Genomic DNA, 27,589 nt, shown 5'->3' with positions numbered 1-27,589 from the left:
GGAAGCCAGGCCTCCTCCCAGGACACCTGGGGGAGGGGGGAGGCTGCGGGCGGAAGGACAGAGGGACGCTGAGCTGGGCCGAGGCCTGGGGGACCCCTCCACACCCCGGCCGCACTCTCCCCAGCAGCTGGAGCTGGGGCGGGACGTTTTAAAGGGAAGTTGTCACAAAAAGCTGGGCTCTGAGGTCACCGGCCCATGGGCGGCGCCAGCCGTTCCAGCCCAGGCCGGGCGAGGCTGCCCCGCCCCATGGGAACTCCCCCGGCTGGTCCTCCGTCCGCAGGGATGTGTCTGCAGAGGATCTTCCTTCTGCTTAAACCGTCCCCACAGGGAGGGCCGCCATGATCACCGAGGGGCAGGGGGGAGGGCGGGAACTGAAGGCCAGACTAAAGGCCGAGGTCCTCCCTCCGATCCCGACGCGCAGATGTGTGCACGCCACCCGCCCACGGAGATGTGTGCACCGCCCGTGGCCGCTCCTGTTCTGACCCGCCCGGCCCCAGGAGGCCCCCGCCCGGCCCCCGCCCGGCCCCAGGAGGCCGAGCCACAGCATTTCTGTGAGAACAGCTCTGCCCTGGCTGGTGTGGCTCAGTTGACAGAGCGTCGGCCCGAGGACTGAAGGGTCCCGGGCCGATTCCAGTCAAGGGCACATCCCCGGGGATATGGGCTCATCCCCAGTGGGGGGGGCGGGCGCAGGAGGCAGCCGGTCCACATGACGGGCTGTGGGCTCAATCCCCATTGTGGGGCGTGCAGGAGGCAGCTGATCCACGATTCTCTCATCATGGATGCTTTTCTCTCCCCCTTCCTCTCTGAAATCAATTTAAAACATTAAAAAACTAAAACCAGGCGGCCAGGCATGCCCGTCCCTGCTCCCCCGAACTCCAGCTTCTCACGGGGGTCCCCCCGCACCCCCCGCTGAGCACCGAGTGCAGGGGACGCACACAGACACGCCGCTCCGTCACAGAGGGAACGGGGACGAGGACCATCCAAACGGCCCACCCGCCCCTTCCCACGTCCTCACCGCCCTCCACCCCTCGCCCCTCAGTCTTCCCGGGGGTCCCGAATCCAGACCCGCCCTCACCCCAAAAAAACACTGCCTTGCCCCAAACTGCCGCCTGCGGGTGCCAGCCACGGCCCTCGGCGGACAAAGCAGGGGCACTGGAAGCACCCCCCACCCTCCTCGCCCCCCGACGGCCCTCGTGGGCCCAGAACGTGGCTCAGAGGAGCCGCACCGCCTGCCTCGCACCCGTTTCCCTTTTCAGCGAACAGACGCGGCCGCCGTCACAGTGAGAGATTTATTTCACAGTCGGAGGCACTGACGCCGAGCACACGATCCCCGCCTGGAGCCCGGGCGGCCGTCATTTCCGTCGGGGACTCCGGGCCACACGGCCAGGACGCGGGCACACATGCAGACAGGCCCGGGTCACGGACAGCTGTACCGACCGGGAGTCCGGTTCTCGTACAAACACAAACAACAAAGCAACAGACACTCCCTCTCACCGACCGCCCCGATCGATCGATCGATCGGACAGGCGCTCACTCACACTCACAGGCGAGCCCCTGGCCGGCGGAGCAGCGGCTGAGGTCGGAGTTCACAGTGGAGGTCACCGGCATGGCCCGGTGGGTGGCCGCTTGGGAGGCGCCAGGACAGGGACAGCCCCAGGGACACGCTCATCCAGGGAGCTGGACACAGACCAGATGCGTGTCCATGAACAGGCCTTTCCCAGATGCTTCTCTCGGCTTCCAAAGCTCTATTTCCAACGGAATGTTCCAGAACCCAGACCGAAGCCAGACAAGGGAACTGCAGCTCAACCGGGAGCCCGACTCCCTGCTACCGGCTGGAGGGGCGCAGCTGGTCCGCCAGGCGAGGGGACGGCTCTCAGCGATGGCTCAGGCTCAGCAAACGCCCTCCCCGCGCCCAGGCGGACGGGCTGGGCACAGGTGTCCCGGCCCCGCTGCCGCCATGCAGACGGGCAGGTCTTTGAGGGCATGTCCCAGGGCGGCCGCCCGGTGGCTGGTGTCCCTCCAGCCGCTGTGTGAGCTGCCCATACTCAGGCCCGGCCGCCTGGCCAGTTCTTCCCGCTGCTCAGGCACGGGGTCCCCGGGCACAGGGGGGGTCGTGGAGGCGGCGTCCGGTCCGTCTTGCGGGCGGCGTGGGCGGGGCGGGGACAGAGCTGCTCTCCTCTGAGGAGACCCGGTGCTGAGCCGGGCCCTGACCCCGAGCGGCTCTGCCGGAACCGGGCGGCGAGGGAACCGCCTGAATGGTGTGGAGGTGCCTGCCTTCCAGACGCGTCCCCGTCCCCGTCTTCTCTCCAAACCCCAGGCTCCGCCTCCGAGGGGCAGGCCACGCCGACAGTCCAGGGGCACCAGCCACCACGCGCACCTGTTCATCCCTCACCCCCACGCCCCCTCGTCCCCTGCAGGCCGCTCGGGGAGCACTCCCAGCCCCACAGGTCTGGAACGCTGTGGCTTCGTGTCCCCTCCCGCAGAGCAAGCCACTCCGGACGAGGGCTCAACCAGCAGGTCTCACCGGAGGGAAACGGCGGGACCTCTCGGCAGTAACGAGCCTTCGCAGGGTCCCGCCGCCAGCCGGTCAGTGCCCGGCTGCCCCTGCCCGCGAGGGGCCGGCACGCGGCCGCGGCTCCTGCCCGTCCTCCCCGAGGCCGCGGCCGGAGGACGGGGGCCTGGCCGAAGGGAGGGATCCAGAGGCACACAGGGCACAGTCCGGGGGCCTGGTCACCCGCACGCCCGCGGCCGATGCAGGGGTGCTCCCTCCTGGCCCTACCCCACCCCGCCCTGCGGGGAATCCCAGCATCGGCGGGTCCTGAGGCCAGACGGGTGGAGCAGGCTGGGGCCCCCAGTGGGAGCCGCACGGGCCGTGCCTCGGTGCCCGGTCCTCGGCCGCCGGTCAGCACCGGCCCTGGACGGGCTGGGCCGTGTCGAAGGGCAGGCTGGCGGGGGCGGCGGGCGGCAGGGCGGGCAGGCTGGCCTCGGGCGGCCGGTCCGCGGGCGGCTGCTGGCTCTGGTGCCGCTTCCGCAGCATCTGCCCGATGCCCATCATGGGGAAGCGGCCCCGGCTCTTCCCACAGCCGGGGCTCCCCAGGGGCTGGGGGCCGCCCGCCCCGGGACCCACGCCCCCCTCTCTCGGGGGGGCCGCTCTCTTCGTGCGCCCAGGAGGCCAGCGTGGGGTGCAGGGGCGTCTGCGGGGCGGGCGGGCTCCCGGGCGGCGGGGCGGGGGGCGCGGGGGGGGCCCGGGGCGGGGGGCCGGGCGTGAACTCCACGGAGGCCAGGCAGCTGGGGTCCGAGGTTTTTCGGAAGAGGCTGCGGCAGCTGAAGGAATCTGCACAGGAGAGACGGCGCCGTGAGGGGAGGGCGGAGGGGCGGCGCCGGGCGGCTGGGCGGCGGCCGGGCGCGGCACCCACCTCGGTCGGGCCTGCCGTCCCGCAGCGGGGCGCGCGCGCTCGGCAGCTGCGTGGCGGGCGAGGCGGGCGGCTTCCGGGGGCCCGGCCGGGGGAGGGCCCCCTGCTTCTCCTGCTCCTTGGGCTTCCTGTCCTGCCAGTCAGAAGCGGACGCCTGAGCCGCACACGGCCTGGGCCACGCAGGCTCCCGCCCCCCTGGCCACTGCTCCAGCGGCCAAGGTCACCCGGGAAGGTCCATTATTCTAGAACAATCCGGGCGGACTAAGGCAAAGCAGAGGGGCCTCTGGGACCCCCATCCCACTGAGAGCGACACCCTGGCTCTGACCCCCAGCGGCTCTGTCCCCCCCAGCGGCTCTGTCCCCCCCAGCGGCTCTGGCCCCCCCAGCGGCTCCGCCCCCCAGCGGCTCCGCCCCCCCAGAGGCTCTGCCCCCCCAGCGGCTCTGCCCCCCCCAGCGGCTCTGACCTCCAGCGGCTCTGTCCCCCCCAGCGGCTCCGCCCCCCCCAGCGGCTCCGCCCCCCCCAGCGGCTCCGCCCCCCTCTGGCCTTTTGAAGGTGAGGTCTCTGAGCGAAGGGGGACTGACAGGGAGCTGGCAGGGGCAGCGCCCAGGCGGGGGCACCTGAGGGCAGGTCGGCTGTCGGGGGCCCGGGCTCGGTCCCGCCGTCGGAGGGTGGGGAGGGTTCTGGCGGAGGAGGGACGTGCAGAGCAGCAGCCTGGGTGCGGAGGGTCACCCGGCACCCGGGCTGAACCGCCGGGAAGGAGGGGAGGGGAGACAGAGGGGCCTGGGGGAGGGGGGGCCCTGGGGAGGGGTCTGCGTCCAGAGGCTGTGGACTGACCCTCCCCGGGGGCTGGGCCTGACACACGCACACACACACACGCACACACACGCACGCACACACGTGCGCGCGCACGCACACACTCACACGCACACACTCACACGCACACGTGCTCACACACACTCACACACATGCACACGCGCTCACACACACTCACGCACACACACACGTGCGCGCACACAGGGTTCCTGCTATTTCCCCGGAGGCTCCAGCTGATCCTCACGACCCCACGTTCTCACCTGCTCCGCGTGGAGCTCCAGGTCCCGTGGCCACGTGTCCAGGGAGGCCTGTGGGAAGCCACACCATCAGCCATCCATCCACCAGGCTGCACCTGCTGCTCATTCCTGCAGCTACCCACCCTCGCCCCTGCCTGCCCCTCTGTCCCGCCCCCTGGCCCTCCATCCAACCCCCTTCCACCTGCCCCTCTATCCACCCCGTCCCTCTATCCACCCCCTTCCACCTGCCCCTCTATCCACCCCGTCCCTCTATCCACCCCCTTCCACCTGCCCCTCTATCCTGCCCCCTGCCACTCTCCCCCACCAGCCCCACCTCACCACCACCCTCTCCCCCCCCACCCCCGGAGTTATTCGCTCCAGCGATCACACAGAAACCGAGCTCCCGTCACCCTGGATGGCTGCAGGTGCCGTGCCCTCCTCTCCCGGCTCCTCCTGCGTCTGAGGTGCACGGCGTCTGGAGCCGCCTAAGCAGGTCAGTGCCTCCTCAGACAGCGAGGCCTCCTGGGGACGGTGCCAGCGCGGCAACAACACCCAGGGCACCCGGGCGCCCTGCCCAGCCCGGCACCGGGCCCCCGGCACCACCGCCGGCTGCCCACGGCAGCACGGCCCACCAGGAGCTTCCTGCTCAGGCGTCAGAGACTTTGGAATGAGACCCGCCGTGGATGTTTCGTCCTTCACCCCCGTCCCCGTTAGGGCCGAACGGGACAGGACTCCACGCCCCCGGCTGGACCCTAACCCCAGGCCCTCGCAGTGGGGCTCACAGGCCCAGCGAGTCCCCGTGAGCCTGAGGGCAGGGGTGTGCCTCTGCTTTTAAAGGGCCGGCGGTGTTCCCTGATAATTTAAAATGAGGCCACTCTGCCGAAACCGGTGTGGCTCAGTGGATAGCGCGTGGGCCTGTGCACTGAGGGTCCCAGGTTCGATTCCGGTCAAGGCATGGACCTTGGTTGCGGGCATGGACCTTGGTTGCGGGCACATCCCCTATGGGGGGTGTGCAGGAGGCGGCTGATTGGTGTTTCTCTCTCATGGATGGTTCTAGCTCTCTATTCCTTTCCCTTCCTCTCTGTGAAAAATCAATAAAGTATATTTTTTAAAAATAAAATAAAAGTGTGCTACAGCCATAGCTGGTTTGGTTCAGCGGATTGAGCGTCGGCCTGTGGAATCCTGACCGCGCCCCAGCACCCCAGAGTGGACGGGCGGGCGGGTGGGGGTGTGGCCGGGCACCGCAGTCTAAGTGCCTGGCGTCTGATGCTCGGCCACAGCTGAGAAGGGGTTTGTGTCCGGTGGAAACCTTCCTTTTCCTCCTCCCCTGCCCCGGCTCCCTCCGCCACACCCGCCGCCCTCCTGCCTGCATCCAGGGAAGGGCCTCACCGCGCAGGGCTCCCGGCCGGGCCAGCTCCGGCCCCCGGGGCAGAGCGGGGCCTTGGAGCCGATGCTGTCCTGCACGTCGGATTTCTACCAGAGAAGAGGAAACCACGCTGACCCGTGAGGCCGGCACTCGTGCTCGGACGCGGCCGGGAGCCCATCCCAGGCCGCCCGGCACGCACGCGGGCTCTCACCCCGGACAGGTGGCGCTCCAGCTTCTTGCAGAGGAGCACGTACACAGCCAGGATGTGGCAGGCGCGGTTGGCCAGCACCGTGTTGACGACGTCACTGTTCTTGTAGCCCAGCCGCTGGGTCATGTGCAGCACCACGCTGGGGCTCAGGTCAGCCAGCGAGATCCTGCGGGCAGGCCACGTCAGCTCCCGCCCCAACCCCAGGCCCGGAGGGGGACCCGGACATGGGGACAGTCCACCGAGGCCCCGGAGGGGGACCCAGACACGGGGACAGTCCACCGAGGCCCCGGAGGGGGACCCAGACACGGGGACAGTCCACCGAGGCCCCGGAGGGGGACCCAGACACGGGGACAGTCCACCGAGGCCCCGGAGGGGGACCCAGACACGGGGACAGTCCACCGAGGCCCCGGAGGGGGACCCAGACACGGGGACAGTCCACCGAGGCCCCGGAGGGGGACCCAGACACGGGGACACCCCCATGGTCATTCACCTGACTTCCCATTAGGGAAAGGCCACATAGACAGAGCTGGAGGGGATGGTGAGCTACCCTAACCGCCCATGTGCCATGCTGGGGAGGTGGTGGGCGGGGCCTACCTGCTGGGGAGGTGGTGGGCGGGACCTACCTGCTGGGGAGGTGGTGGGCGGGGCCTACCTGCTGGGGAGGGGCAGGGGCAGGGGCAGGGGCAGGGGCAGGGTCACGGCGGCCCACCTGTTGGGGTAGGTGACCCAGGGCACCCGGCCCGTGTGGCTCTCGTGCAGCCAGCGGTTGGCCAGCGCTTGCTGGATGCTGGGCCTCTTCACGGGGTCCGGCTCCAGCAGGGAGCGCAGGAAGCTGACGGCTCCTGGGGAGACATTGGCCCCGACCCCGGTTACCGGAGGCTCAGGCAGGGGCCTGCGATCCTGACTCTCCATCACTGCTGTTTCTCTCTCCCACTTCCTCTCTCTGAAATCAATTAAAATATTTTTTAAAAAAGAGGGGCTCATTGTGATGCCAGGACCAGCCCCGGGAACACCTCCGGCTGGCCGTCCACCACAGCGGCTCCTCCAGGCGCGGGGGCTGGACGTCCGGGCCTGTGTCTCCGTCCCGCCCGGCCTCGGAAGGCCCCTCAGACTCCCCGACGGCGCGAGAGCAAAGGGGCCACGATCTTCTCGCCAGCCCGGCCAGCCGGCACGGCTCTGCCCAGGAGCCAGGAGGTCAGGGTTCGATTCCCCGTCAGGGCCCAGGCCCGGGTTGGGGCTCCATCCCCAGTGTGGGGGGTGCAGGAGGCGGCCGATCTATTGCCCTATCACATCGGTGTTTCTCTCTCTCTCTTTAAAATCAATAAACTATTTTAAAAACAAGTAACCATCTTTGCTCTCCGGCTCCGCACCCCGCTGTGCCTGATTTTCTCACACCACCGACCTCCCGCTGCCTGTTTAGGTGTATCTGCCTCCCGGCTGTATGTACGTCTGTGCAGGCGAGCGAGTCTGTCCTGGCGCCTGGCATGTCCTTCGCCTGGCGCTGGTGCAGGACACGCCTCAAGGAGGAACCGGGTGACCAGAAGTCCGAGGGAGGGGGAAGGAGGCGCGCCCAGTGTTCCTGAAAGCTCCAAACCTCCACGTAACGATCTGTCCACATTTCCTAGCTCCGAGCTGCACCCGTCTCCCCTGAGCACGACCGCCCCCCTGCACAGGCACCGCCTCTGTGCCCACCCCACCCCTCCTCGGCAAAGGTGCGAGTGTGGACAAGCCAGGCCACTTCAGGCCAGAGTGCTTTTCCCCGGGGACTCCACTTTGCAAACAAATTCAGGGTCCGCGTCATGGACGGTTATACACTCAAAAGCAAGGTACGTGACAGCCGCGGAAGAAAACGCCATCTTTCCACGACTGATTTTTCATAAGGTGAAGAGGAATAATTGCTTTTTGTAGCTGCACGCCTCACCTGCTGTGACTAAGAAAGCTGAGCTTATGCCAAGGAGCCAGTCCGATGCTTGTCAGCACCAACCTGAGACGGGGAACGCGGATTGTGGCCAAACAAAGAACGCACTGTATGGTTTACCGGCTCAGAAACCAGACCCGGGACGGACAGTCTGCCCGAACGGGAGCCACCGCCGTGGGTGTGTACTGCCCTCACCCGACGGCCCGTCTCACCGTATCTAACAGCCTCTGTCCGCCCTGACCGGTGTGGCTCAGAGGACAGAGCCTGGACCTGCAGACCGAGGGGTCCCAGGTTCGATTCCGGCCAAGGGCATGCACCTTGGTTGCGGGTACATCCCCAGTAGGGGGTGTGCAGGAGGCAGCTGATCGATTCTTCTCTCTCATCGATGTTTCTAACTCTCTCTCCCTCTCCCTTCCTCTCTGTAAAAAAAAAAGTCAATAAAATATATTAAAAAATAAAAATAAAAGCCTTTGTCCCTCAGACACTCAAAGAGCAAAACAAAGACAGCCTCAACTCAAACCCACACTTCCACAGGGGACTGGGGTGGGGGGACACAACAGGGTGTGATCACAAATGCTTCTCAGAGCGACGCTGTGAGCAGGTGCGTTTAAAGCACTCTCGCCGGCAGGAGGCGCCAAGAGTAAGGCGACCAGACGGCCCGATTTTGAACCATTTGTCCCGCATCCCTCTGCGTTTTAAAGAAGTCCCAAACGCCCGGGACGCGGGACAAACTGTTAAAAATTGGGACTGTCCTGCTAAGAGGAGGACGTCTGGTCACCTTATCCCAGAGCCTTCTCTGCGTGTGAAGGGGACAGAGGCCTTGGGTGGAATCCTAACGGGAAGGAAGCAGGAGGTGACCGCGTGGCCGTCCAGAGCTGGGAGGCCCAATGCTGGAGACCAGTCTCAGCTGCGGGGGAGACCTCGGGCCACGCTGGTCCTCACCCCACCCCCACCCCCGCCATGCAAAACCGAGCCCGCGCCCCAGCCCGCGCCCGGCCCCGGGGGAGGCCCAGTCGGCGCCCCAGGGAGGCCCGTGGCGGGCGGCGCAGCGCGCACCTGTGGACAGCTGCGTGGGCAGCGGGTTCATCTCCTTGTCCACCATCTTCTGGTACAGAGCCCGCAGGCTGAACGGCTCCACGGTGAAGGGCAGGGTCCCGGTCAGCATGGCGTACATGTTCACGCCTCTGAGAGAGCGAGAGCAGAGTGAGGCCCGGACAGCAGGACGAGGAGGGCGGGGCTGGGCGGCCTCCCTGTGCTGTGCCTTTCCAGAACCTTCCAGAACCTCAGCCTCACACAGGAGCAGCTTGGGCCAGGCACTGGATGGCCGCAGAGGTGTCTGCACCTCTAAGAGCTGCCCTAAAGCACGGCCCCCGTGGCTCAGGTTAAGCCACCGAGAGGTCGCGGTTTGATTCCTGGGTTGTGGGCTCCACCCCCAGGATGGGGCGTGCAGGAGGCAGCCCATCCATGACTCTGTCTCATCATTGATGTTTCTCTCTCCCCTTCTCCTTTCCTCTCTGAAATCAATAAAAATATATTTTTTATGCCGAAACCGGTTTGGCTCAGTGGATAGAGTGTCGGCCTGGGGACTGAAAGGCCCCGGGTTCGATTCCGGTCAAGGGTATGTACCTTGGTCGCGGGCACATCCCCAGTGTGGGGTGTGCAGGAGGCAGCTGATCGATGTTTCTCTCTCATCGATGTTTCTAACTCTCTATCCCTCTCCCTTCCTCTCTGTAAAAAAAAAAAAAATCAATAAAGTATATTTTTCTTTAAAAAGAAAAAAAATATTTTTAGAAGGATCATCAGACACCTGTCCCGGAGCCTGCACTCGGGAGTCCCCACGGGAGCCTGCGCTCTCATCACACCTCCGGCGTCGATCGCGAAGGGGCCCGCAGACCCGCCCCCGGAGGGCGCTGGCTCCCGGGGACTCACATGGACCAGACGTCGATCTTGGGGCCGTACTTCTTCCGGGCCAGCAGCTCGGGTGCGGCGTAGGCGGGACTGCCGCACTGCGTGCTGAACGGGTCCGAGTGGCCCAGGATCCCCGCACAGTTGCTCAGGCCGAAGTCTGCAACGGGGACAGACGCTCCGATCAGAACCCGGGATGTGAGGGGGGCGGGAACGACGGCACAGGAGGGGAACCCTCCCACCCCCGCCCAGCGGCTGCAGACACGGCGCAGACACCGGTCCCGGGCCGCCCGGCTCGCCCAGACACCCCTGCTGGCAGGCCTCCCTGCAGACCCCGCCGCCCACACCTGCACCCCAGGACCCGTGGGGGCACAGGGACCCGCCTCGAGCGGCGACTGGGAAGCCTGGGGGCACGGGCTGTCCGGGCTGGTGTCCGCGCGGCCCTGAGTAGCACACCCACCACCCAGAGCTGACTTTTCGGCTGAATGTCTGCATTTCCTCAGCCTGCTGACAACGCTCCAGGACGGGAACACAGGGTGATGGGAAGGGGGAGGGGGGGGAGATACACCCCGTGACTCAGACGGCACGGCGGGTGCGGCCAGAAAACGCCAGGAAGAGCCTGAGAACGGGCTGAATGAGCACAGGCTTTAAAAAAATATATATGTTTATTATCGATTTCAGAGAGGAAGGGGGAGAGAGAGAAACATCAGTGATGAGTCATGGATCGCTGCCTCCTGCACGCCCCCCCACTGGAGATGGAGCATGCAACCCGGGCCTGTGCCTGATCGGGAATTGAACCCTGACCTCCAGGCTCACAGGTTCAACCACTGAGCCACCAGCTGGCAGAGCTTTGCTCCAGGATGACGGACACCTGGGAGAGGAGGGCACAGCCGGGCACCTGCTGGTACCAGTGCCGCCCTTGGGGCTGCGTTCACCTTTGACCTTAAAGGCAGGCATCGGCCGGCGAGCCGCGTTCTGCCTCGTGGTGTCTCGCCTCCGTCTCTGTTGGCTCGGGATCAGGTCCCGGCTCCTGCTTTGAACTCGGAGGGAAAGATCACGGCTCCCGCCCCCGGGGAGGCCGGCAGCCGGGCTCGGAGGGACAGCGGCTGCACTCGGAGACCAGCTCCCCCAACCGCAGGGCACGTTCCCATCACGAGCGGAGAGGAGGCGGGAGGGGAGAGACATCCGTGTGAGAGAGACGCATCGATCGGCTGCCTCCCACACGCCCTGACCAGGGTCAGGGATCAAACCTGCAACCCAGGGACGTGCCCTTGGGCGGGCATCGAACCCGAGACCCTTCCGTGTGAGGGCTGATGCTCAACCACTGCGCGGCCGGCCAGGGTTTACACCTGCTCCCGCCATCTGTCGGTATTTCCTCCGTGACTTGCCCACGGCCCCGCCGCGGAGCGCGTGGCTATGGGTGCGGTGGGAAACGAGAAGGCGCCCGCAGACGAGTCCGTGACCGTGCCACACGCTGCCGCCCGGCCGCGGGGGGCTGTGCGGGAGGGACGCTCAAGGTCTGAGTCCCCAGCTCGGGGCTGGGGGTGAAAACCCGAACCCCACAGGGACTGCCAGCCCCCCGAGAGCTGTGTTCAGGCGTTACCTCCTCCTTTGTTTGTTTTTCCCTGGAACCCCTCTGCTCCTCTGCTCCCGACTCCGCCCCATCATCTGGCCCAGAACCCCCCCCCGGCACAGGCCCCTCCCCTGGCCCCTTTCTTCCCAGGCCCAGCAGCCCCTGCAGTCCCCTCCCCCGGCCCAGGCCCCCTTCCCTGACCCTGGCCCCCTCCCCTGGCCCAGACCCCCCTCACCTGACCCAGGGCCCCCTCACCTGGCCCAGGCCCCCTCCCCCGGCCCAAACCCCCATCACCTGGCCCAGGCCCCCCTCCCCTGGCCCAGGCCCCCTTCCCTGACCCTGGCCCCCTCCCCTGGCCCAGACCCCCCTCACCCGGCCCAGGCCCCTCCCCTGGCCCCTTTCTTCCCAGGCCCAGCAGCCCTGCAGTCCCCTCCCCCGGCCCAGGCCCCCTTCCCTGACCCTGGCCCCCTCCCCTGGCCCAGACCCCCCTCACCTGACCCAGGGCCCCATCACCTGGCCCAGGCCCCCTCTTCTGGCCCAGGGCCCCCTCACCTGGCCCAGGCCCCCTCCCCCGGCCCAGACCCCCCTCACCTGGCCCAGGCCCCCCTCCCCTGGCCCAGGCCCCCTCACCTGGCCCAGGCCCCCCTCCCCTGGCCCAGGCCCCCCTCACCCAGCCCAGGCCCCCTTCCCTGACCCTGGCCCCCTCCCCTGGCCCAGACCCCCCCTCACCTGACCCAGGGCCCCATCACCTGGCCCAGGCTCCCCTCCCCTGGCCCAGGCCCCCTCACCTGGCCCAGGCCCCCTTCCCTGACCCTGGCCCCCTCCCCTGGCCCAGACCCCCCTCACCTGGCCCAGGCCCCCTCTGCCGGCCCGGGAACCCCTCCCCTGGCCCAGGCCCCCCCTCACCCGGCCCAGGCCCCCCTCCCCTGGCCCAGGCCCCCGTCACCTGGTCCAGGCCCCCCTCCCCTGGCCCAGGCCCCCGTCACCCAGCCCAGGCCCCCCTCCCCTGGCCCAGGCCCCCGTCACCTGGTCCAGGCCCCCCTCCCCTGGCCCAGGCCCCCGTCACCCAGCCCAGGCCCCCCTCCCCTGGCCCAGGCCCCCCTCCCCTGGTCCAGGCCCCCCTCCCCTGGCCCAGGCCCCCCTCCCCTGGCCCAGGCCCCCTCCCCTGGCCCAGGCCCCTCTCCCCTGGTCCAGGCCTCCCTCCCCTGGTCCAGGGTCCCCTCACCTGGCCCAGGCCCCCTCACCCGGCCCAGGCCCCCGCCACCTGGCCCAGGCCCCTCCCCTGGCCCCTTTCTTCCCAGGCCCAGCAGCCCCTGCAGTCCCCTCCCCCGGCCCAGGCCCCCTTCCCTGACCCTGGCCCCCTCCCCTGGCCCAGACCCCCTTCCCCGGCCCAGACCCCCCTCACCTGGCCTAGACCCCTCACCTGGCCCAGGACCCCTCCCCCGGCCCAGACCCCCCTCCCCTGGCCCAGGCCCCCTCCCCCGGCCCAGGACCCCCTCACCTGACCCAGGGCCCCCTCCCCTAGCCCAGACCGCCCTCACCTGGCCCAGGTCCCCCAGAGCAGTCTCAGATGTGGGAGGAGACCTGCTCGCAGGGCCTGAGGCCGCCCGGCCCCGTCCTGCAGGGCCCTGAGGGGCAGACAGGGGAGGCCGGGACCACTTTTACCAGAAAAGTCACCCTGAGCTCCACACGGAAATGCTTTCTGTCTGAAAACCAGCCTGAGCGCCCGGGCCGGACAGTGTGGATCAGCGGTTGAGCGCTAACCTAGAACCCGGAGGTCAGGGCTTGATTCCGGTCAGGGCACAGGCCCGGGGTGCAGGCTCCATCCCCAGTGTGGGGAGGGCAGGAGGCAGCCGCTCCAGGATCCTCTCTCATCATGGATGTTTCTATCTCTCCCTTCCTCTCTGAAATCAATAAAAAAAATTCCCCCCCCAAAAAAAAACAGAGAAGGGAGACTGGTTCTCCGGTTCCCAGTGGCGGCGTTCACTGACAAGAGGAGCCAGGCACGGCTAAATCACACCCCAAACCAGACAACCCCCGCCCCTTACGAGGCCTCAGGGTCACTCAGAATAAAAACCCAGAGTCCGGCTCGCCTGACTCCTGCCGAAGCTGACGCCGGACGTAATCCTGCGATTACTTGGGGCTGTGACGTTCGTTACGGCCACTCGACAGTTCGCTGCCTTCCTGGTTATGTTTAAACAGAGGCTGGTCCGTGACATCATACACAGGTGGGTCCCTCGACCTGGCCGGCAATGGAGGCCGTTCGGGGGCCGGCTGGCCGGGGGGAGGGACCGTGGGAGGTTTGCTGGCCGCTGGCCACAGGAGGTTGGCTGTGGGAGTGCACTGACCACCAGGGGGCAGGGGCAGCTTCTGCATTGAGTGCCTGCCCCCTGGTGGTCAGTGCGCATCATAGCAACCGGTCAACTGGTCGTTCATTGACTGGTGGTAACAGTTGCTTAGGCTTTTATATACAATACATAGCTTATTTTTAAAACTCATCTTCCTGTCAAAGCCATGCTTCACTGTTGGGGGCAGAGGCGGCGATGTAGGACTTTCCAGAGACCAGAATAGGCCAGGAGTCCGTGTCAGGAATCCAGGAATGGACCAGTGGCCACGGACAGCATAACACGCAAAGGATGACCACACCACACTCAGAAATCAGAGCCGTACCGATCACCACACTCAGAACGCAGGGCTGTACCGATCACCACACTCAGAAATCAGAGCCGTACCGATCACCACACTCAGAACGCAGGGCTGTACCAATCACCACACTCACTCAGAAGGCAGAGCCGTACCGATAACCACACTCAGAACGCAGAGCCGTACCGATTAGCTTGATGTTGTTGTCCTCGTCCAGCAGCAAGTTCTCGATCTTCAGGTCTCTGGAACGACAGCAGCAACAGCGTCAGCCGTGCTGGAAGCGGCAGAACCGCCCGCCCCCCTGCCCCTGCGGAAAGGGGCTGAGCCACGGGGGCCGCCCACAGGGTTCCCTGGGACTCGCAATCCCAAGTGCCTGCAATGGACCTACTATGGGGGTGACGGACCTACTATGGGGGTGACGGACCTACTATGGGGGTGATGGACCTACTATGGGGGCGGTGGACCTACTATGGGGGTGACGGACTTACTATGAAGGTGACAGACCTACTATGGGGGTGACAGACCTACTATGGGGGCGACGGACCTACTATGGGGGCGGTGGACCTACTATGGGGGTAACAGACCTACTATGGGGGCGGTGGACCTACTATGGGGGTGACGGACCTACTATGGGGGTGACGGACCTACTATGGGGGCGGTGGACCTACCATGGGGGTGACGGACCTACTATGGGAGTGACAGACCTACTATGGGGGCGACGGACCTACTATGGGGGTGACGGACCTACTATGGGGGCGGTGGACCTACTATGGGGGTAACAGACCTACTATGGGGGCGACGGACCTACTATGGGGGCGACGGACCTACTATGGGGGTGACGGACCTACTATGGGGGTGACGGACCTACTATGGGGGCGGTGGACCTACCATGGGGGTGACGGACCTACTATGGGGGTGACAGACCTACTATAGGGGCGGTGGACCTACTATAGGCCAGGCTGTGCACGCTTCCACACAGGTCACAGGCACCGCCCAGACTGTGCACGCTTCCACACAGGTCACAGGCACTGCCCAGACTGTACACGCTTCCACACAGGTCACGGGCACCGGGCCAGACTGTGCACGCTTCCACACAGATCACGGGCACCGTCCGACTGTGCACGCTTCCACACAGATCACAGGCACCAGGCTGTGCACGCTTCCACACAGATCACAGGCACCGCCCAGACTGTGCACGCTTCCACACAGATCACAGGCACCGCCCAGACTGTGCACGCTTCCACACAGGTCACAGGCTTACATGTCGATGACTATGTTCCAAGCTTTCCCCACACATGAACTCATCGCCGTCTACACGTTACTCCCCACATGCACCATGCACTGAGCATCACTGTTCCCGTTTCATAGAAGAGACGGAGGGTCAGAGTGGTAACACCCCGTAACCCGGGGCCCCCCAACGACGAAGGGGCAGCGGCAGGCTGCAGCCGGGCCCGGTGCCTTCGGACCCGGCGCGCAGACAGCGGGCACGGCCGGCCGCCCCTCACCGGTGCACCACGCCGGCTCGGTGCAGGTGCTCCACGGCGGAGACCAGCTGGCGGATGTAGCGGCGCGCCTCGGCCTCCTCCAGCCGCTGCTTCTCGTAGATGCGGTGCATGAGGTTGCCGCCGGGGCACAGCTCCATGACCAGGTAGTAGCTGTTCTCCGTCTCCAGGATGTCCAGCAGCTGCGTGATGTTGGGGTGGCGGATCATCTGCTGGATCTGGCCCTCCCGCCGCAGGTTCTTGGTGACGTAGGTGTCCTTCCGGGCCCTCTTCTTGTCGATGACCTTGATGGCCACCTGGGGGGACACAGAGCAAGGAAAAGGTCACACCTGGCCGCTCAGGGGCACCCAGGGCCACACCGGGCTGCCTGCTGCCCAGAACAGGACCGTGGACTAAGAGAGCACGGCAGGGGGGGGGGGGGGGGGCCCCCAACCTCAGCAAAGACCAGAAGATCGCGACCTTTTTATGAAGGGAGACCGAGACTGATGTGAGAGACACGTGGACTGGCTGCCTCCCGCACATACTGACCAGGGCCGTGCCCTGGACCGGAATCGAACCCGGGACCCTTCAGTCCTGGGCCCACGAACGCTGCTGTGTCCGCAGCAGGGAAGACGCTCTGCCGCGCCCCTGCTCCTGCCGCCGAGAGCCGCTCCGACAGGCGCCGAGCGCCACGTTCCTCGCCATAACCAGGCGGGCTCCCGTCCCCAGGCTCCTGGGCGCGGTCATCTAAAGGCATACCCCAGCCTGGTGGGCCCAGTGGACCCCAAACACGGCCCGCGGCACGGGCAGCATCGGCAAAGCACAGGCCACACACGCTCTGCCGGGCCCGTGGTCCCTCCCTCCATCCATCCTGCCAGGAGCCCACCGAGAGCGTGGCACCAGGCAGCACCGGGCCGTGGCCGCGCGACCTGTGGGATGCCAGCCGCCCGGAGAGCGGGTCGCTCCGTTACCATGAGCAATGGGGACAGTGTCTTCCCAGGTACGTGACACTGGCGCCCTCACCCCAGAGGGCTCCGGCCTCCCATCTCCGGGGCGGACACAGCCCCCGCCCCGCCCTCTGGGTGACCTCCGGCTCTGGCACCTCCTGTGCGGGCAGCACTCGGCACCCTCTGAGGTCCGAGGCCAGGCTGCCACTGAGCACTAAGAGCCCCGTGACGGGCAGTGCCCACCCGTCACTCACAAGCACTTCGGGGGGCGGGGGCACGGGCGGGCCAAGGCCACCGGCCCTGTGGCCACGAGCCGGCCGAGGGCTCACGGAACCCGTTCTCTGCACAGGTGTCCCTCCGGCTGACGGAACCCCATACTGTGCACAGGTGTCCCTCCGGCTGACGGAACCCCGTTCTCTGCACAGGTGTCCCTCCGACTCACAGAACCCGTTCTCTGCACAGCTGTCCCTCCGGCTGACGGAACCCGTTCTCTGCACAGCTGTCCCTCCGGCTGACGGAACCCGTTCTCTGCACAGGTGTCCCTCCGGCTGACGGAACCCCGTTCTCTGCACAGCTGTCCCTCCGGCTGACGGAACCCGTTCTCTGCACAGCTGTCCCTCCGGCTGACGGAACCCCGTTCTCTGCACAGGTGTCCCTCCGGCTGACGGAACCCGTTCTCTGCACAGCTGTCCCTCCGGCTGACGGAACCCGTTCTCTGCACAGCTGTCCCTCCGGCTGACGGAACCCCGTTCTCTGCACAGGTGTCCCTCCGGCTGACGGAACCCGTTCTCTGCACAGCTGTCCCTCCTCAGAGCGGGGCCCGCAGTTCCCAGCATCCACAATACAAACAGCACTGCAGGCTGAGCACGTTTGTCCGGAAACACTGGCTGACACAGCTCTGCCCAAGGTCCCGTACGTGAGTGGTGCTCCGTGCTCGGCTGAGGGGTATTTTTAGAAGCGCCACGTGGAAGGGGGTATTTTTAGAAATGCCACGCCGGAAGGGGGTATTTTTAGAAGCGCCACGTGGAAGGGGGTATTTTTAGAAGCGCCACGTGGAAGGGGGTATTTTTAGAAGCGCCACGTGGAAGGGGGTATATTTGGAAGCGCCACGCAGGTAACGGTGGCGGGAGCCACTCACGCCGTTAGCGACTCCCTCAGCAGCTGCTGTTATTTTTAGTCCCCACGCAGCTCGCTCCGCTGGCAGCGATAAACAGGCTGTTTTAACCGAAGGCTAGAACAAAACATATCGGCGCCTTCAGCGATCAGGCCCCACCCCCACCCAGCGCTCAGAGTCCATCATGGAGCGGGACGGCCCTGGCTGAGCTCCAGGGGCAGCCGGGGACCAGCTCCCCGATGCGCCACCTCCGCCCTGAGCCCTTCGGACCACACCGCGTCAGTTCCTTCTAAACGTGCGGCAGCTCTGGCTGGGGGCAGGTTCAGCTCCCCGTCAGGGCACACACCTGGGCTGTGGGTTCGATCCCTGGCCGGGATGTGAACTGGAGGCAACTCATCAATGCTCCGCTCTCACATCAATGTTTCTCTCTCTCTCCAATCACTGAAAACAGATCTCGGTGACTATGTCCTAAACGCCCCCGAACTGTGCATCCTGCGGCCCCGGAGCCGTGGCAGGGCGGGGGCACAGCCCCTCCGGGTCTGCAGTCATCACGCGATCCTCCTGCTCGGCACCTGGGCCCTGGGTCTCAAAGCCACAGAGGAGACTGTTCAAAATCTGACTTTCTGACCCTGTTCCCTCCTCCGGTCACCAACCCGGTCTCAGCCTGGCGGAGACCTGCCCATTAGGAGGGTCACAGGCCAAGCGAACTCCTGTGTTACAGCCGTTAGCAGAGTGCTTCACCGCAGAGCAGAGCGGAGGACAAACCTGCCAGCCACGGGCCACGGGCCACGGGCCACGGGCCACGGGCTCCTTTCCCTCCATCCCTCTCCCAGCCCCGGGGCCCTCCAGCCCAGGGCTCCCAGGAGCAGGTCCCGCAGGCAGCAGGGAACCGGCCTCCTGACCGCGGAGGTGAGGCTGGAGCCTCCGTGAAGGCCAGAAAAGCGGTCGCTTGTCACCTGGACCAGCAATTCCCACAGCCATGGGAGATGCCGCTGTCTTTTTAAACCTGCACTAAGTTCACACACACACACACACTCACACAAACACACACTCACACACACACATATATACACACACTCACACAAACACACACACACACACTCATACAGACAAACACACACTCACACACACACATATACACACACACTCACACAAATACACACACTTACACACACTCACACACACACATTCACACACTCTCACACACAAACACACACTCACACAAACACACAAACACTCACACACACACTCACACAAACACACACTCACACACACACACATACACACACACTCACACAAACACAAATACACACACTCTTACACACACACTCACACACACTCATACACACTCTCACACACACAAACACACACACACACACACACACACACACACACACACACACGAGCATTTCCATCTCCGCCACCTGCCCAGCCCCGAATGCTCCTGGGGCACCAGAGGTGCTGGAGGGGGAGATCAGGCTGAGCCACACCCACTACTCCTGGACAGCTGGCAATTACAGAGCAGGACCCAGTTTCTCACGGTTCTCACGGCGCTGGGGCTGGAGAAGAGCCGGCAGGGAACTCACGGCCTGCGCCTACGCCCTGAGCACCGGCCCCTCACCGATCCACCTCCCGGTCCTGCACGGCAATTCCACAGCCACCCCCAGGCATGCCAGTGTGCCCGCACCGAGCCCTGGAACCCAGGCAGCTGAGTGCCAACAGCCAGGCCATGGAGCGGGCGCCAGGACAGACCCGCCAACACCGGGCAAGGGGAGAGGCCGAGGCAGCCGGCCCGCAGGGAGGTCAGGTGCCGGGACCTCGGCCCTCGCTGTCCGCCTACAGCCTCTCCCCTCACCAAGTTTCACGCAAAACTACACAAGCAGCCGAACCCTACAGTTTGGAACGAGAATGAGGCTCCTCCTCCCTCCCTGGCCCACATGAGCTCACACAGCAGGACAGGCAGTGAGCCTGGGGTTACCAGGCCTGGGCCCCCCGCCCCCGGGCGGGAACCCACCTGTGACTGGGCCTGCTGCCCCCGGGCCAGAGCAAGTTTCACTGGGATGGCGCCTTCTTTGAAGGCTGCTCCCGCTCTGCACTCTGCACGGAAATTCCAGCGAGAGGCACAGCGAGGACTCCCTGCCGGCTCCCCTCCCTCCTCCTCCTCCCCCTCCCTCCTCCCGGCCGCACAAAGGCTGGAGGCGCCGGGCGGGAGGCCAGGGGGCCGCTCAGTGCAGGGTTCCCGGGCTCAGTGGGGCCCGGAGGGAGCTCCCGCACAGCACCCCGGGCTCCCGGCACAGCACCCCGAGCTCCCCGCACAGCACCCCGGGCCCCCCGCACAGCACCCCGGGCTCCCCGCACAGCACCCCGGGCTCCCGCACAGCACCCCGGGCTCCCCGCACAGCACCCCGGGCTCCCGCACAGCACCCCGGGCTCCCCGCACAGCACCCCGGGCTCCCGGCTGGCACAGACCCAGGTCCGAGGTGGGAAGGCGGGTAGGGAGCCCAGACACCCGCCCTCCGTCCCCCTACACTGCCGCCTCTGGGCGCGGGGCCGCGGCAGCGCCCACCAGCCCGGGGGGGCCCAGCCGGAGGCCGGGAGCGGGGACCGAGCATCGCGGGGGGGGGGGGGCGGCCTCGCCATCAGGGGGACCCGGGCTGCGCCTCCGGAGTCACCACAGTCCTGGGCTCTTCCCCGGATCCAAGTTACACTCAGGCCTCCGGCCGCCGGCGGGAGTTCACACCGACTCCCTCCGCGGGGCGGCGGCCGGGAGCCCCGGGAGGGGAGGGGGGGTGGGGAGGGGAGAGGGAGGGGGTAGGGATGGGGGTGGGGGATGGGGATGAGGGACGGGGTGGGGGGGGGCGGGAAACCGAAGCCCCCAGCCCCGCACCCCGTACCGGCCGGAGCGGAGCGGCCCTCCCGCGGGCCGCGGGGAGGCGGGCCTGGGCGGGAAAACTTGCCCGCCGCCGGCGCAGGTGGAGCCCCGCCTTCCCCGGGGCCCGGGGGGGCGCCTCTGGGGTCCCCGAAGGCGGGCCGGTCCGCCGCTGCCCCCCGAGGCGCCCGCACCCCGCCCGGCTCCCCCCCCCAGGCCGGAGCCCCGGCCGCCGTGTCCGCCAGGCGGCGCCCTCCCGGGGCCACCGGGCCGACTCCGGGCGGCGCTCCGGGCCGCGCCCGCGCCGGGACGGACACACGGACACGCACACACGCACACGCGCGCGGCCGCCCACCTTCTCGCCGGTCGGCAGGTGCAGGCCCTCGCGCACCTTGGCGAAGGAGCCCTCGCCCAGCTTGCGGCTGCCCACCAGGTAGGGGCCCACGCGCTTGTGGTGCTGGAAGCCCCGCGGCCGCCCGCCCGCCCCGCCGCCCGCCCAGCCCGGCGGGCAGCTCCCCGCGCGGGCCGCGTCCCCGCCCGGCAGCCCGGGCCCCGCCGCCGCCGCCGCCGGCATCCTCCGCCGCTCCGTCCGCTCTTCCCGCCGCCGCCCCGGCCCCGGCCCCGGCCGCTCCTCCGGCCCCGCCGCCCCGGCCCCTCCTCCGGCCCCGGCCCCTCCTCCGGCCCCGGCCCCTCCTCCGGCCCCGGCCCCTCCTCCGGCCCCGGCCCCTCCTCCGGCCCCGGCCCCTCCTCCGGCCCCGCCGCCCGGGACCCGCCGCTCCGGCCCCGGCCCCTCCTCCGGCCCCGCCGCCCCTCCTCCGGCCCCTCCTCCGGCCCCGGCCCCGCCGCTCCGGCCCCGGCCCCTCCTCCGGCCCCGGCCCCTCCTCCGGCCCCGCCGCCCGGGACCCGCCGCTCCGGCCCCTCCTCCGGCTCCTCCCGCCCGGCCCGCCGAGCGCGCAGACAATAGCGGCGCCGGGCCCGCCCCCAACAAGTTGTGCCCCGAGGCCGCCCCTGGCCGCGCCCCGCCCCGTGATGCCCGGCGGGGCCGCCCGCTCAGGCTGGGGGCGCGGCGGGGGCGGCCCCGTGCCCGGTCCCCGGTCCCCGGTCCCCGGTCCCCGGTCCCCGGTCCCCGGTCCCCGGTCCCCGGTCCCCGGTCCCCGGTCCCCGGTCCCCGGTCCCCGGTCCCCGGTCCCCGATCCCGGCGCCAGCGCCGCAGCCTCCGCCCCGCCCGCCGGCCCGCGCTCCTGGCCGGGCTGGGGGGCTCCTGGCCGGCTGGGGGGCTGGGGGGCTCCTGGCTGGGCTGGGGGCTCCTGGCTGGGCTGGGGGCTGGGGGCTTCTGGCCGGGCTGGGGGGCTCCTGGCCGGGCTGGGGGCTGGGGGGCTCCTGGCCGGGCTGGGGGCTGGGGGGCTCCTGGCCGGGCTGGGGGCTGGGGGCTCCTGGGCCATAATGGGGGCTCCTGGCTGGGCTGGGGGCTGGGGCTTCTGGCTGGGCTGGGGGCTCCTGGCCGGGCTGGGGGCTCCTGGCTGGGCTGGGGGCTGGGGCTTCTGGCTGGGCTGGGGGCTTCTGTCCGGGCTGGGGGCTGGGGCTTCTGTCCGGGCTGGGGGCTGGGGGGCTCCTGGCCGGGCTGGGGGCTGGGGCTTCTGTCCGGGCTGGGGGCTGGGGCTTCTGTCCGGGCTGGGGGCTGGGGCTTCTGTCCGGGCTGGGGGCTGGGGCTTCTGGCTGGGCTGGGGGCTCCTGGCCGGGCTGGGGGCTCCTGGCTGGGCTGGGGGCTGGGGGCTGATGGCCGGGCTGGGGGCTGGGACTCCTGGCTGGGCTGTGGGCTTCTGGCCGGGCTGGGGGCTCCTGGCTGGGCTGGGGGCTGGGGGCTGATGGCCGGGCTGGGGGCTGGGACTCCTGGCTGGGCTGTGGGCTTCTGGCCGGGCTGGGGGCTCCTGGCTGGGCTGGGGGCTGGGGGCTGATGGCCGGGCTGGGGGCTGGGACTCCTGGCTGGGCTGGGGGCTTCTGGCCGGGCTGGGGGCTCCTGGGCCATAATAGGGGCTCCTGGCTGGGCTGGGGGCTGGGGCTTCTGGCTGGGCTGGGGGCTTCTGGCCGGGCTGGGGGCTCCTGGCCGGGCTGGGGGCTCCTGGCTGGGCTGGGGGCTGGGGGCTGATGGCCGGGCTGGGGGGCTCCTGGCCGGGCTGCAGGGACCCCCCAGTGGCCGCGGAGGTGCCCCGTTCGGCCAGATTTGCCTAAACTGGACCCAGGCCCGGCAGCGGCGGGCTCCCTGGCCAGAGCGCGTTCAAACCCTCGAAGCCCTTCCTCCTCCCGCCAGCAGCCAGGAATGAGGGAGGGAGGGAGGGAGGGAGGGACTGGGAGAGAGGGGCGGCGGACGGGGGACTGGCCGGCCGGGGAGGGAGAGGGCGCCCGGCGGACGGTAGGCCCCGGACCGGGGCTGGCGGATGGACGGAGGGACCGATGGAGGGGCGGGCAGAGGAGGGTGCAGCGGCCGGGGATCGCACAGGCTGGACGGGGAGGGCCCGGGCCGCAGCCCCGCCCGCGGTTCCTCTCCGCCTCCCGCCGCGCCGTGGGGCGCCCCGGCACCCTCTCCCTCCGGAGGCTTCGACCCGGCCCCGCCCGCTCCCCCCGCCCGCCGCGGCAGTCCTGACACTGACCGCGTCTTCCCGGATCCCCTCCGCCTCGGACCCAGCACCGGCGCCTCCGCAGAGCCCGGAGGGGGGGAGGCGTCACCGAGGCGACCTGTTGAGCCTGAAGAACAGCCTCGCCCCCCGCAGCCCGCGCCCCCGCACCGGCCGCCGGGGCCTGGCCTGGCCCAGCTGCCTCTGACCCCCAGCAAACCGGTGTGACCCCCAGCAGACTAGTCTGACCCCCAGCAGACTAGTCTGACCCCCAGCAAACCGGTGTGACCCCCAGCAGACTAGTCTGACCCCCAGCAGACTAGTCTGACCCCCAGAAAACCGGTGTGACCCCCAGCAGACTAGTCTGACCCCCAGCAAACCGGTGTGACCCCCAGCAGACTAGTCTGACCCCCAGCAGACTAGTCTGACTCCCAGCAAACCAGTCTGACTCCCAGCAAACCAGTCTGGCCCAACCCTGGTCCGTGCTCTGAAATGGGGAGTGGGGGGCACCGCTGTCACTGATCCAGGGCCTGGGGCTCTCCGGCGCCCCAGAATGGCCAGGGGAACTTCGAGAAACATCTGTCTTAAGTGGCACCTGCACCCAGCTACCCAGGGTTACAAGCCACAGGCCCTGTGTGGCTGAGCGGGTCTTGTTAAATGTATTTGTATTGTTTCAGAGGGGAAGGCGGAGGGAGAGAGAGATGGAAACATCCATAATGAGAAAGAGTCATCGATGGGCTGCCTCCTGCACACCCCGCACTGGGCCCTTGGCCGGAATTGAACCTGGGACCCTTCAAGTCCACAGGCTGATGTTCTATCCACTGAGCCAAGCCGGCTAGGCCAGTGGTCGGCAAACTCATTAGTCAAAGAGCCAAATATCAACAGCACAACGATTGAAATTTGTTTTGAGAGCGAAAACCAACGTCTGCGCATGGGCCACAAAGTTTCAGTCGCACTGTACATGCGTACCCACATGTGGCATTTTGTGGAAGAGCCACATTCAAGGGGCCAAAGAGCCACATGTGGCTCAAGAGCTGCAGTTTGATGACCACTGCTCTCATTCATCACTTTTTTTGTTGTGGTTTCTTTTGTTGTTGTTTTTTTGTGGTTGTTAAGCCTCACTCAGTGATATTTTTAACTCTTTATTGTTGAAAGTATTATATATGTCTCCTTTTTCCCCACTGACATATCCAAGACACTCCCACCCCCCAGCTCATTCCCTCACCCCCTAGTGTCTGTGTCCATTGGTTATGCTCATATGCCTGCACACAAGTCCTGGGGTTGATCTCTTATCTCCCTCCAATGATATTTTCCATTGACTTTTAGGGAGAGTTGAAAGAGAGGGAAAGACAGAGAGAAACATCGATGGTTTTAGAAACACGTCAATTAGGTATCTCTCCCATGAGCCCCTACCACGGCCCCAGCTGGAGAGGAGCCTGCAACCAAGGTACAAGCCCTTGACCAGAATCAAACCCGGGACCTTTCAGTCCGCAGGCCGACGCTCTACCACTGAGCCACACCGGTTTCGGCGATCAATCATAACAGCTTTAAGAGGACAGTGACTTGGGACGGGACCGTTCTCTAACCAATGAGGCTTATGGCCCTCATGGTGGGGTCGAAGCCTTTCTGAGTCTTCGTTCAGAAAAGCTGTGGGCGCCTGCCTGGTGTGCAGGGGCTGTGTGGACCCAGGAACCAGGAGTCTCTGTTCAATCCCCCGTCAGGGCACAGGCCCCGGTGCATGCCTGATCCCCAGTGGGGGCTTTCAGGAGGCAGCTGATCCGTGGTTATGTTTCTCTCTCTCTCTCTCTCTCTCTCTCTCTCTCTCTCTCTCTCTCTCTCTCTCTCTCTCTTTCTGAAATCGATTTAAAAAATTTTTTTTAAAGAAAAGCTTTGGGCACCTGCCAATGTCGTATTAATAGAGTGTGACTTATTTTTTAATTCAGGACATTGGCTCTCCATGAACACTCAGAAATCCCCTCGGTGTGAGGCGGATGTCAGAGACTGTGCACCAAAGTCTTTATGACCTAGAAACGCATCAGCTTCCTGCACGAAAATGGTGGAGACAGACTTTCTTCCCTTTAATTATCCTCAGGGCGGACGGCAGGAAAGGTGGAGGAGAGAAAACCAGCCCATTCCTTCTTTTCCGGCCGGATGCTGGGTTTGGTTCAAGCTCACTGCGGACGCCATCGCTGGGACGGACCACGAAGAGACGTCACAATCCTACGCCTGCCCGGGCGTGGCCGCTGCGTGAACCACGGGGCCTGCTCTGCAACGGCCTCACTCCCAGCAATGACCCCGGATTCCCGCTTCTGAGACAGATTCCTGCACACACTGTGGGGCCGGGAGCAGGTGCGCAGAGAACAGCCGGCTGAAAAGCCATTGTCCGGCATCGAGACTTTCCGATTGTCCTAAGCCTGTGGTGGGCAAACCGCTGCTCGTGAGCCACAGGCGGCTCTTGGGCCCCTTGGGTGTGGCTCTTCCACAAAACACCACGGCCTGGACGAGTCTATGTTGAAGAAGCGGCGTTAGAAGACGTTTAAGTTTTAAAACTGTGGCTCTCTGAAGAAATGTCAATCGTTGTCCTCTTGGTGTTTGGCTCTGTGGACCAATGAGTTTGCCGACCACTGGCCTAAGCTGAGTTCCTTCTCCCACGGTGGGGTCGCCCTGGGCACCCGGTGCCAGCTGTCCTCACCCGACACCTTTTCCTTACAGCACCCCCCCCCCCCTGCCACCTACCCCGCCCCCGTTCCTACCTGCCCCAGAAGTTCCCCCCCAGCCCGCTGTGAGAGCCGGGCTCCCCGCCCGCCGACGTGCTGCTTCTCTTCAGACTCACGGAGAATGGAGGGTCTCTTTTTCTCATTCCACTCGCCCGGCGCGCCCAGCATGGACATCGCCAGGAACTGCCTAAAAGCTTTTGCAAGGCCCGGCCGGCGTGCCTCAGCGGTTGAGAGTCGACCTGTGAACCAGGAGGTCACAGTTCGATTCCGGGCCAGGGCACAGGCCCGGGTTGGGAGCGGGCTGGATCCCCAGGGTGGGGCGGGCAGGAGGCAGCCATCAGTGGTTCTCTCTCATCACTGATGCGTCTCTCTCTCCCTCTCCCTGCCTCTCTGACATCAGTAAAAATAAATACAATGAAAGCATTTGCAGGTTGTGGGGCCGTTCTCCAGCCCAGAGGAGTCGCCCTTCTGAGCAGCATCACCTGAGCGGACTTCCCAATTGGCTCCCGGCAGCAGCTTCCTTCCTCCTGGCTCCTCCCCCATCTCCCCCCCCCCACGCCCCTGTGGAGGGGAGTCAGACTGGGTTCCCACGCAGCCGGCCAGGAGACCCAGCTGGAGGCAGTTAGCAGGAGCAGGCTGGCCCGCCAGGAAATGAAGTTGGCTAGAGCATTCAGCTGCCAAGAGCCGGCGGGGTTGGGGGTTTGGGGGGGGGGGGGGGGTGGAAGCGGACGGACGCCCATGCTAGACAGCGGCGCGGATAAACCTGGCCTGGGAGGCGACCGTGAAGCCCACACACCATCCTCCCCCAGCAGAGCTTCCAGTAACAGCCGGTCTCGCACCCGGGCCCGGCGTTCGTGTCCACCACGATTCCACTAACCCGGTGTGCGAGTCCGGCTCTGTTACTGGGAGCCACATCGCAAAGGTGGCTGCCACCCCGGTGATGAACAACTTCCCCCCAAAATGAGTCGGGCCAGCCCGTGTGGCTCAGTGGTTGAGGCTATGAACCAGAAGGTCATGGTTCGATTCCCGGTCAGGGCACAGGCCCGAGTTGTGGGCTCCATCCCCAGTGTGGGGCGGGCGGGAGGCAGCCAATCAATGATTCTCTCTCATCATTGATGTCTCTATCTCTCCCTCTCCTTTTACTTTCTGAAATCAATAAAAATATATATATTTTTTAAATAAAAATGAGCCGAAACCGGTTTGGCTCAGTGGATAGAGCATCGGTCTGCAGACTGAAAGGTCCCAGGTTTGATTCTGGTCAGGGGCATGAACATTGGTTGCAGGCACATCTCCGGTAGGGGGTGTGCAAAAGGCAGCTGGTTGATGTTTCTCTCTCATCGACGTTTCTAGCTCTCTATCTCTCTCCCTTCCTCTGTAAAAAAATCAATAAAAAATATTAAAAAATAAATAAAATGAGTCAGGACTCAGACCTCTGAGCCTCAGTTTCCCCCACCGTACCACTGGGAGGTGGAGGGAGTGGGCCCAGCGTGAGACTCCCATCAATACCGACCGCAGTCCCCGGGGAGCGCCCCCGCGGCGCGGACACACACACACACACGCACACGCACACGCACACGCACACGCACGCACACGCGCGCGCCTCCTGTGGCTGAGGAGCCCAGCGCCTCCTCCCAGCCCGGACCCCCTCCCTGGACCCAGAGCCTGTGGGCAGCTCTCTCTGGCCCAGCAGGTGTCCTAGGACCGCAGACGGCACCCTCCTCACCCCTCCCCAGGACTTCACCCAGGCTCACCCTCTGCCTCCTCTCCTCCCGGC

General features: G+C 66.3%; 1 protein-coding gene across 1 annotated transcript; it reads right to left on the bottom strand.

Moving 5' to 3' along the window:
- Positions 1–1,276: 1,276 nt before the first annotated feature.
- HUNK (hormonally up-regulated Neu-associated kinase) lies at positions 1,277–21,062 on the bottom strand. Its single transcript, XM_045578376.1, is given in 12 exon segments — positions 1,277–3,137; positions 3,139–3,334; positions 3,417–3,546; positions 4,487–4,534; positions 5,852–5,935; positions 6,040–6,202; positions 6,746–6,878; positions 9,011–9,138; positions 9,884–10,019; positions 14,262–14,317; positions 15,581–15,873; positions 20,842–21,062. Coding segments are annotated over 12 exon segments (1,821 nt in total). The 5' UTR covers positions 21,061–21,062; the 3' UTR covers positions 1,277–2,902.
- Between the last annotated feature and the right edge of the window lie 6,527 nt (positions 21,063–27,589).

Source organism: Pipistrellus kuhlii, unplaced genomic scaffold, assembly GCF_014108245.1.
Source record: "Pipistrellus kuhlii isolate mPipKuh1 unplaced genomic scaffold, mPipKuh1.p scaffold_m20_p_99, whole genome shotgun sequence".
Classification (NCBI taxonomy): domain Eukaryota; kingdom Metazoa; phylum Chordata; class Mammalia; order Chiroptera; family Vespertilionidae; genus Pipistrellus; species Pipistrellus kuhlii.
This window is presented reverse-complemented; position numbering and strand designations above follow the sequence as displayed.